General features: G+C 33.8%; 1 protein-coding gene and 1 long non-coding RNA gene across 2 annotated transcripts; one reads left to right on the top strand and one right to left on the bottom strand.

Annotated features, from left to right (window-relative positions):
- LOC109154583 lies at nt 1-8,896 on the bottom strand. Its single transcript, XR_002049748.1, has 3 exons — nt 8,887-8,896; nt 5,013-5,023; nt 1-86 (listed from the first exon to the last, which is right to left on the bottom strand). It is a non-coding gene; the product is annotated as an uncharacterized LOC109154583 (long non-coding RNA).
- Nucleotides 1,656-7,733, top strand: LOC109154582 (outer envelope protein 80, chloroplastic-like). The gene is made up of 16 exons (XM_019302368.1): nt 1,656-2,360; nt 3,514-3,607; nt 3,745-3,827; nt 3,960-4,054; nt 4,138-4,207; nt 4,295-4,388; nt 4,494-4,578; nt 4,676-4,711; nt 5,125-5,278; nt 5,352-5,492; nt 6,325-6,395; nt 6,490-6,568; nt 6,654-6,769; nt 6,934-7,081; nt 7,180-7,249; nt 7,350-7,733. Exons 1-16 carry the CDS (start codon nt 1,791-1,793, stop codon nt 7,502-7,504), a joined length of 2,061 nt encoding a protein of 686 aa, XP_019157913.1. The 5' UTR covers nt 1,656-1,790; the 3' UTR covers nt 7,505-7,733.
- Nucleotides 8,897-11,552: the final 2,656 nt, after the last annotated feature.

Raw genomic sequence — 11,552 nt, 5'->3', positions numbered from 1 at the left:
GGCCCAATGACAGAATTTGTAATCAAGAAAGAAGAAGGATGAAGTGATAAATTCTGGGAATAAGAAGAATACCAAATGACAAATTACTTGCCGGCTGTTACTTATTTTATTTTGTTATTTTGTTTGATTACTTTTGTCTATTTTTCCATAAACGTTGTCATGGAAGCTCACACATCGTCTTACAGTATGGATGAAGATGAAGCGTCTTCTTCCAGTTCTTCCAAACTGGAAGAAGACAACGTTACCATGGCAGTGTGGTTGGCTACCAAGCTGCCATGGCATCTAATAATTAAAAAAAAATTATTTAATTATTTAAATATATTACATGTCAGCATTTAGGATTCATGTGGATGTCAAGTCAACTAATTTTAACCAATTATTTGATGATAACTTGTAAAAAGGTCTAATTGTATTTTTTAAAAAGATTTAAGTGCCTAACTGAAGCGTTTTGTAATTGAGGGAGCTAATTGCACTTTCATCAATAGTTCAAGGGTCTATTTAATCCTTATTCATAACTTTTTTATTTGTTTCGTTTTCTTGAAAATGAACAATATATTTATTATAAAATAATAATAATAATAATAATAATAATAATAATAATAATATTGATATTATTATTATTATTATTATTATTATTATTATTATTATTATTATTATTATTATTATGTGGTAGTGGTGGTGGTGACGTGGTAGCGGTAGTGGTAATGATACATTTTTATATATTAATTTTGTTTGTATTAAAAGAAAAAAAAATTAATTTGCAAATGTGGACTATAACCAATCGTTATGCTGTGGACCCGTGTCCAGCCTACAGTGTTGACACGGTAACGGTGCCGTTAGTGGCACCGTTATCTTCCACTTTTTTTTTTTTTTTTTTTTTTTTTTTTTTTTTTTTTTTTAAATTTCAGACCGCTTCGTTATAGGAGCATATGTTCATAATTTTATCACTATATGTTCATAATGTCAGAGTTCTATGTTCAAAATTTCATAACTGTACATTCATAATTCGGTAACTGTACATTCATAATTCAATAACTGTAAATTCATAATTTTCGAAACTCTATGTTCACAATTTTAGAGCTCTATGTTCATAATTTTATCACTGTATGTTTATAATTGTAAGTTCATAATGTCAGAGCTCTGTGTTCATAATTCAATAACTGTACATTCATAATCCCATAACTGTACATTCATAACTCTATAACTGTACATTCATAATTTTCGAAACTCTATGTTCACAATTTTTGAGCTCTATGTTCATAATTTTATCACTATATGTTCAAAATTGTAAGTTAATAATGTCAAAGCTCTGTGTTCATAATTTCATAATTCTATAACTGTACATTCATAATTACACTGTACATTCATAACGGCATAACTGTACATTCATAATCCCACAAATGAATAATGCCGTTAACGGCAAGAAAAAATCAATTTTTTTTTAAAACTAGAATGACGCGTTTTTCCTGAAAACAACGTCGTTTTGGACTCGTGTCCACAATACATGGTGGACACGGGTTCAGGGCATAATTTGCGGACTATAACAATCCCTAGAATTATTATGGGCCCAACTTAAAATTACAAACAGAGAAACCCAAATCTTAAACTGGGCCCGCTCGACCCGTAATTTCGTAAATCCGGCCATCATCGATTCATCGGTGATCGATCATCCTTTTCCTCTCACTCAGCACTCTACTGTCTATACTGTCAGCAACACACCTCTGTCGCGGCGGCGCCTTTAGGAATTGCAGGACCAAAATTTCGTCGCAGAGTTTAAGGGATTCTCAACAATGGAGAGAAAAAGCGACGTCATATTCACATCTTCCTCTATCAAACTCCCTCCATTCTCTTTTCCGTCCCAGTCCCGCACCCCTAACCCTCTACTATCTACCCTCCATCTTACCCTCAGCAAACTTCCCAAGCTCCCAAACCCATTTGCCCCAAATTTCAACCCGCAGAGTGTGCTCACCGAATTCCTGAAATTCCCATTTCACAAAACCCTCAAAAGGTTCAATTCCAACCCCCAATTCCCTCTCCTGTGCTGCTCCTCACTGTCGCTGGCCCAGACTCGGGAAACTGATGCTGACTTTCCGGCGACTCAGCCGGTGCCACCCAAGAGTGCGAGGGAGGAGAGGGTGCTGATAAGTGAGGTGTTGGTGAGGAGCAAGGACGGTGAGGAGCTTGAGAGGAAGGATTTGGAGGCTGAAGCTCTCAATGCTCTTAAGGCTTGCCGACCAAACTCGGCCCTAACTGTCCAGGAGGTCCAGGAAGATGTGCATAGGATCGTTGCCAGTGGGTACTTCTGCTCTTGCATGCCCGTCGCTGTTGATACCAGAGATGGGATTCAATTGGTTTTTCAGGTACTTCCGGAATATATTTATTACGTATGCTCTTCATTGGATTAATCTAAAGTTACATACTTTGTATGTTTTATTCGTGGTATATATACGTGTATGGAAGTGTGCACTGTGCACTATGCAATGTGCATAGAGAGTTGGGGTTAGGTTGATGAAATGACCTTTAGTTTGATAAAGGAGTTGACTTGGAAATGGAAAACTTTTGTTCTATGCAATGTTTTCAGGGGTAATGGTTTTGGGTGATCAGTGATGTATCCTTAATCTTGATGAAACATTTATTTTATTTTCCATGGAAAAGGAGATTTTATAGGCTTTAAACAAGGAGCTATAGGATTTGAAATTTGGGGACAAACTACTGGGAGTCTGATACAGGAATGGTGGAAAAGACTAAGGAAGAGTGAAATAGAAATCTTGTGATATCTAGGGATTCCATTTTGGCTGTCATCATTTCCTTATTTTTATCTTTCTAAAATTAACTGAGATGAAATATGCTAAAAAAGAAACTGGGAACTCTTGCTGTGTAAAGTTTACATTTACTGGTGGTAGATGGAATTGCATTCTTGCATTGGTCTAAATCACAATATGTATCTTAAGATTACTTAATGCTTTTGGGTGTTTGTAATTTATTGTTAGACTATTCTATTAGATCATTTTCCATGGTTGTGATGATTTAAGGTCAATCTGCCTTGCAAATTCGTTTCAGTTTAGATGCTTGTTTTCAGCACTTACTGGTGACAGTAATACCAGACAATAATAGGACAGCTGCTATTTTACTCATTGCTATTATCATATTGTAAATTGTTGGGAAAACCTTGATATGCAATCTATCAGGATATTTGCTTTATATGCATATATTTTTCAAGCTGCATATGTGTAATTTGTTATTTAATACTTGTCTAGTGATGTTTGTTTGTACTCAGTATCAAATTACTGGTATTTGTGATTACATTTTTTGTTCATGATAAGTTTTTGAATAGTCCTTTCTATGCTGCTGCAAAGTTTGGAAGCCTTGAATGCATGAAAGTGTAATAAGAAATGCATCTTCAGTACTCCTTTTATTTCTTTAGGTGAATTTCCTAATAGAAGGGGTAGAAAATATAATGTTTACTTGTTGAGTGATGCTACTATTTCTCATATCAGTATCTTTTGCCACAAGGTAGAACCAAACCAAGAGTTTCAAGGGTTGGTGTGTGAAGGAGCCAATGTTCTTCCAACAAAGTTTGTAGAAGATGCTTTTCGTGATGGATATGGTATGTTTTCCTTTCTATTGTTAATCATCCACATACTTATTCATTTACTTCTGTTCATTTATGTTTATCTTTAATTGTCTTACCTAGCTATTATTATTTCATGCTTATATCCTTTATGTTGTTGTCAAGTGATGCAGGGAAAACTGTTAACATTAGACGCTTAGATGAAATAATTAGCTCAATCAATGGTTGGTACATGGACCGTGGTCTCATTGGCATGGTTAGCTATTGATCCGCTGTAGAACTGTAGTATTCTATTTCCTGTTACCTCCATGATGTGAAATGAAATCCGTCTCAAGTCTTATTTTGGCCTTAAAGTTTGATTTGTGTTTCTCTTTCTTGTTCTCTTTAGGTGTCAGGTATTGAGATTTTTTCAGGAGGTATTCTTAAGTTACAAGTTTCAGAAGCTGAAGTCAACAACATAAACATACGTTTTGTTGATAGGACGTAAGGATCTATAAAATGACTGTATTTAAGCAAATAGTGCCACTTTTCATATTTCTTGTATGATTTATTCATTGTTTCACCAGGGGTGAACCAACTGCTGGAAAAACAAAACCTGAAACTATACTTCGGCAACTTTTAACCAAGAAAGGACAGGTACATGTTTTCCTGGACCCTCTTCTGTAAGATATTTTTTCACTGTATTAATTATTTTTTATTGAACTGCTTATTACCATAATATAGGTATACAGTGCACTTCAGGGGAAAAGAGATGTTGAGACTGTGCTGGCAATGGGAATTATGGAAGATGTTAGCATCATTCCCCAACCTGCAGGAGGTAGTTCACCTAAAACCTCATGTGTATTATCTTGCTATAGCAGCAGTCTATGTACAATTAAATTGTACTATTTCTTTTTGAGGTTAACATATTGATATGTAACAGATACTGGAAAGGTTGATCTGACAATGAATCTTGTTGAGCGTAAGAGTGCTAGAGGTATTACTGCTGGTGGCGGAATTTCAAGTGGGTATGTGATATATTTTACTGAAAACTACTATGTTTTGGAAAAAACATTTTTGTTCAGAGCTATTAACTTATTTATCTTTCAATCCTTCAATCCATAGGATAACAAATGGGCCGCTTGCTGGATTAATTGGAAGGTAATTGGTGTCGAATTATTAGTCTCATGTGTTATTTTGACCCATTTTAAGTTTTACCATTTGCTATATGTTGTGAGTTTTTTGATCAACCAAGTGTTCAAGCTTATCCAATATTTGCATTTGTGCAATTTTTACATGAAATTCCATCAATTTCTTTCTTCATCATCAACTTTTTGATGTCCACAATTCTGGATTCTTTATGATTTGGCAGGATCTTAATAAACTTTTATGCTTTACCTAAGACCTTGTAGCAAAAGGTCTAAATTTTTTGTTTTTCAATTTGCATGAAACTTAGTCCAACAATATTGCTTGCTGAATATCTTTCCCTCTTAAACTTGCATAGTTCCACCACCAGTCTTGTTCAAGTAGTTTTACTTCCAAGGTTATGCTCATGGATTTTTTAAAAAATGCAGCTGTGCCATTTACCATAAGAATCTTTTTGGGAGAAACCAGAAACTCAATTTGTCACTAGAGAGGGGGCAGATTGACTCAATATATAGGATAAAATACATAGACCCATGGATTGAAGGAGATGATAAGAGAACGTCAAGATCAATCATGGTTCAGGTATTATATGGTTCAATACTATAATTTTCATTTACATCATTACAAACTGATTTCTATTTCATGTTGTACCTAGAATTCGAGAACACCTGGCACACTTGTTCATGGAAACCAACCAGACAATAGTAGTCTGACTATAGGACGTGTAACAGCTGGGATAGAATACAGCCGCCCATTTAGGCCGAAGTGGAATGCAACTGCTGGCATTAATTTTCAGGTAGTCTATAGATGCATAATATCCATTTGATGCTTTTAATATTTGTCTTCCCTGATTGTTCTTGGGTAAACTTAAGTTGAAATCATAGAAAAGATTTTTTTTTTTTTTGTTTATTTTTATTTTATATATGATTCTATGATTTAAATCTATTAGTGATGAAACTTGGTAAGAGCTCTCGTGGTCTTAATCACTTTAAATACATTTTTAGACAGTCAGTTTAACTCATTTCTTCTCCTTTTTCTTTGTATTAAACTATTAAATTTTATGTTATTTCACAAATTGTAGAAATAATGACCTAAATAAAGTAAATTTTGTCATTGTTGAATAAATCTGCCATGGCATGTATGGTTTAGACAATCAAACAGTTTATCTGAAATTCTAATTTACATCACCTTATGCATTTATCCTCTTTACCATTTCTTATTCTTGCCAAGAGGTATCTGGTCAGTATGGTGTCTGATAACTATGTTCTGACTTCTGAGTAAGTTGCAGAACCATAATAAATATATCTAGTACGGTATAACTAGACATCTATCATTTTAAGTAAAACGATATATATAGAGTATATACATACCATTGAAGTATATAGAGAGTATCACTAACAAGAATGTAAAAAAAAGGGAAGGAAAAAGAGCACATTTTCTAATGGTTCTTAAAAAATTGAGTGATGTGGGTGCTTAACTTGGTTTATTTTAATTTTGTTTTATCCAATCCTTTGTGGAGCAAATTACTTGGCCAATCCTCGGTTATATAAAAAAAAAGATGTTATTCATGTTTTAAAATTCCTTTGCATTCTGTTAGATATTTATGTATTCTGACCTGAAACGTGTAGCGTGCTGGTGCTCGTGATGATAAGGGGAATCCTATTATAAGGGACTTCTATAGCAGCCCCCTTACTGCAAGGTAATATCATTGACATGTTGGCTTACCTCACCTTAATTTCACATTTTTTTTATTTTCACATTCTCTGATGCTTATGTTTCCAACTTCTCTACAGTGGCAACACCCACGATGATATGTTACTTGCTAAACTTGAGACCATGTATACTGGTTCTGGTGACAAAGGTTCTTCAATGGTTAGTTTCTTCAATTACTTTTCTCTCGTGCTCGAATTTCTTGTTGCCAAAGCCATAATAGATTGTTTTCCTTTTCTTTATACAGTTGGTTTTCAACATTGACCAGGGGATTCCTGTATTGCCAGAGTGGCTAGTTTTCAGTAGGGTAAATGCTCGTGCCTTGAAGGACTTGGCTGTTGGTCCTGTGAGGTTCTTTTTAAGGTATTTATTGGTGTAAATGTGTAATCCTCTTTCTATAGGAGTAAGAAATGTAGCTAAATGGAGTCTTTCAGCTTTCAACTATATTCCAATTATCCTTAGAATATGTTGTTAAATTTGGTGTCTCATTCTTAGATTACCGACCATCTTAAATGATCTTTCTGCAGTTTGTCTGGTGGTCATGTTGTGGGTAATTTCCCTCCGCATGAAGCTTTTGTTATTGGTGGTACCAACAGTGTTAGAGGATATGAAGAAGGTGCAGTTGGCTCAGGTCGATCGTATGTGGTTGGCTGTGGCGAAATTTTATTTCCCCTGGTAAGTGAAGGCAGTTGAACCCGTGAAGAGGGTAAACCTCAACTGTTGATCCATCCCTAACATTTTTTTCCATAATAATCTTGTATGCTGTGTTGCAGAGGGGGCCAGTGGAGGGAGCGATATTTGCTGATTACGGGACAGACCTCGGTTCTGGCTCAAGTGTGCCTGGTATGCATTGATTCCACCCTTGCTTGACAGTTACGTATTTACATTTGCGTTTAGAAACCCGGAAAATGATTTGTGTCTGTGACATTTGTTTTCACGTTAGGCGATCCTGCTGGGGCGAGGCTAAAACCTGGAAGTGGCTATGGAGCGGGGCTTGGCATTCGCGTGGACTCTCCTTTGGGGCCTCTAAGACTTGAATATGCCTTCAATGACCAGCGCGTAGGAAGGTTTCACTTTGGGGTTGGCCTACGGAACTGAGAGTAGCCATTTTTTTTTTTTTTTTTTGGTTTTTTCATCCTTTTGGGTAGCTTAGCTTGTGGCTTGCTAGTTATTAGTGTAACAATTTTGGCCAATGTTATTATTGTGATTGCGGAGTATTATTTTACTTGACCAATTGTTATCTCAACAAAAGAGCACTTGGAAAGTGAATTAGGATGCGAAGCTCCTTGGAATCCTCAATTGTTAACAGATATGCCTTTGATATTAATATTGATGTGTAATAAAATATAATGCTAATTTAAATTAACACACACACACATATATATATATATACTGAAAAGTTCTCGTGCGGTTGAATGCTTCTCGTGCGGTTGTGCGGTTATTAATGTGCATGAGATTTGTACTTAATGTGCGTGAGTGTTGTGTCTAATGTGTTTGAGATTTGTACTTAATGTGCGTGAGTGTTGTGTCTAATGTGCTTGAGATTTGTACTTAATGTGCGTGAATATGTAAAATGCAGCAGAAAATATGGATATCAGCTTCTTCCCCATACCCAGTAACCATTGTCCCCTCCCTGAGATTTGTTTATTTATTTATTTATTAATTGATTTATTCTGCTATGGTGAAGGTGAGTATGGATGACATAGAAAAACTAGTGGAAAGAAACAGAGCATTTGATCTACTGGTGATTGGTTTGCAAGAGGTTCCTCGGATTAATGTTTCCAGATTGTTGAAAATTCTCTTATTACTCATGCACGGATTAATGTTTCCAGATTGTTGAAAATTCTCTTATTACTCATGCACATTAAGCACAAATCTCACGCATATTAAGCACAATACTCAGGCAAATTAAGTACAAAACTCACGCATATTAACATGACGCACATTAAGTATAAATCTCAGGCATATTAAGCATAACACTCACGCACATTAAGTATAAACCTCACGCACATTAATCCACCGCATGGGAAGCAAAAAATGCACCTGATCCCTTCTCTCTCTCTCTCTCTCTCTCTCTCTCTATATATATATATATATATATATATATATATATATATATATATATATATATATATATATATGGGGAAAGGATCAGGTGCATTTGAGGCTTTCTGTGCGGGTGGACGCACATTAAACATTAATTTGATGCACTTAAAGTACACAACACACATTAAGCACACAAACTTCACGCATGTTAAGCACAAGCCTCACACATGTTAAGTACAAGTCTCATGCATGTTAAACACAAGTTTCACGCATGTTAATCACAAAAACACACGTACCTTAAGTTTAAAAAAACAATTCACATTAAGTACACACTCACGCACCTTAAGCACACGACTACTCACGCACTTTAAGCACAAAACTCATGCACATTAAGCATAAAACTCATGCATTTTAAAGTTTCAATAACAACTCACACAACTACTTACATTAAGTACACACTCACGCACATTAAGCACAAAACTCACATACTTTAGGCACAATACTTACACACCTTAAGTACAAAACTTAGGCACAATACTCACACATTAACATTACACTCACGCATATTAAATACAAATCTCAGACACATTAAGCACAAGACTCACGCATATTAAGTATAAAACTCACGCACATTAATCAATCGAACAACCGCACTGGAATCTTTATATAAAAGAAAATATTTGGTAATAAAACATATTATTTTTTAATCGTTTATTTTTATGAACTAATTCATCAATTAAGTTTACTAAACACTTTTAATAACCAAGACTATGTGATCTAATGGTATCCGGGTTGAACTTCCATTTGAAAGGTTGTGAGTTGAGCCTCAGGATACTACATTGTAATAGAGCCAGTAGCATTAAAAAAAAAAACTTTTAATATAATTCAGTCATTTAAGTTAACAACAAAAAACATTTGTATACAATGATATCTTTTATATGTAGTTTATTAGTTGTCAAAACAGTGACGATTCCTTATGGTTTTTACCCCGTAAACTATTTCTTGTATATATATTGGATAAAATAAGAACGGTTGCTTAAAAAATAAAATAAAATAAAATCATCCTGACCGTCAAATTGAAAGTGATCAACGACTCCAAAGTAAGGAATTTTTTTTTTTTAAAAAAGAAATACGGTGACATTTTGGTAAATATTTTAAACTTTAAAATACATCAACCAATACTATAAAACACACCGATTAATACTACAAAATACATTGAACATTAATACAAAGTGCACCCGTAGTGATATGTGAAATGTAACCTCTTGAGTGCGCTTTTACATATCATTAGATGCACTTTGTAGTTATGCATGATGCACTTCAAAGTTTGATATATTTATAAAAATGTCATGCATTTTTTTTTAAATTGCCTTACTTTAGAGACGTCGAACTTCTCTAGATCAATGACTGAGATTAGTTTGCAGTTTTTACCTAGATCCCATCCTAATAGCATTAAATATAGATGCTACACGAGAATCACAAATTATAGTGTCAGTTGGTGTTTTTTTTGTAAAGAAAAAAAAAAGTTTAATTGGCTATGCTTTATTTCAGTTCTCCATTTTTCATCTCTCTATTTTATTATTATTATTATTTAAAAAAAATATTCTCCATTCTATATTTAAAATTGGAGAACTGTATAAGTAAACACATTTTTTTTTCTTTCTCAAATTTCATTTCTAAAATAAAATTCAATTTATTATTAATTGAAAACACATCATATGCTAACGACATGCACATAATATATGAATATATATTTTTTTGGACCAAGGTTCACAATGCAATGTGAACCTTTGTCCATATCGTATAACTTGGGGCAAATTATGTTGTGGAACCGTGAATACGGTTCCAAAACTGTTCATAATTATGAATATATAGTTCTATAATTATGAACATAGAGTTGTGAACATAATTATGAACGTATAGTTCTGTAATTATGAATATAGAGATTCAATAATTGTGAATATGAAGTTCAAAAATTATGAACATATAACTTTATAATTATGAACATATAGTTCAGTAATTATGAACATAGAGTTTTATAATTGTGAATAGAGTTCAATAATTATGAATATGAAGGTAAAAAATTATGAATATATAGCTTTATAATTATGAACATATAGTTCAGTAATTATGAACATAGAACCGTGTCCGGAACGTTATGTTGTGCAACCGTGTGCACCATGCAAGGTGCACACGGAATTGGATCCATAATTTCTATACTATAGATTCATAATTTTTATACTATAAATTCATAATTTTTATACTGTACATTCATAATTTCTATACTATAGATTCATAATTTCTATACTATAGATTTATAATTTCTAAACTGTATAGTTATCAAATTATGAACATATAATTTAGTGATTTGTGAATACAGAGTTCAACAATTGGGAAATGAATATTGAAAATTATGAACATAGAGTTTTGTAATTGTGAATATAGAGTTCAATAATTATGAATCTATAGTATAGAAATTATGGATCCAATTCCGTGTGCACCATACATGGTATACACGTAGGCTGTTAACGAACCGAACATAAACGAATAAAGGTTGTTCGTGTTCGTTTGTTAAGAATTTTGGAGTATTAGTGTTCGTGTTCGTGTTCGTTTGTTAAGGTTTTTGAAAATTCCATTCGTGTTCGTTTGTTAAGCGTTTATTAGTGTTTGTTAACGTTCGCGAACGTGTTCGTTTACGTTAACAAACATGTTCGTTAACAAACACGTTCATGAACATGTTGTTTTACGTTCATGAACCTTTAATAACCATACACCTGCACATGTTCAGGATCACAATTCGTTCGTGAACAAAAAATAATCTACGTTCATGTTCACGAACATTATTAAACGAACACTAAACGAGCTTGTTCACGAACACAAACGAGCTTGTTTACGATTTCTTAACAAACGAGCATACAACTGTTCAAACTCTATTCGTTTATTAATCGAGCTCTAATTTTTGTTTATTAATGATTCGTTTACCTTAACAAATGAACATAAATAAACGCTTACGAAACACAAACACAAATAATTTGTCAAAAACTCTGTTTGCTAACACCCTATTAGCACACGGTTGCACATCATAATTTGCCAACCGTGT

The sequence above is a fragment of the Ipomoea nil genome, unplaced genomic scaffold (assembly GCF_001879475.1).
Source record: "Ipomoea nil cultivar Tokyo-kokei standard unplaced genomic scaffold, Asagao_1.1 scaffold2647, whole genome shotgun sequence".
In the NCBI taxonomy this organism is placed as follows: Eukaryota; Viridiplantae; Streptophyta; class Magnoliopsida; order Solanales; family Convolvulaceae; genus Ipomoea; species Ipomoea nil.
This window is presented reverse-complemented; position numbering and strand designations above follow the sequence as displayed.

Coding starts and splice junctions, on each gene's coding strand:
- LOC109154582 (XM_019302368.1), top strand. CDS start 1,791: ATGGAGAGAAAAAGCGACGTCATATTCACATCTTCCTCTATCAAACTC. Junction 6,396..6,489: donor AGCAGCCCCCTTACTGCAAG/GTAATATCATTG, acceptor ACTTCTCTACAG/TGGCAACACCCACGATGATA. Junction 6,569..6,653: donor GTGACAAAGGTTCTTCAATG/GTTAGTTTCTTC, acceptor TTCTTTATACAG/TTGGTTTTCAACATTGACCA.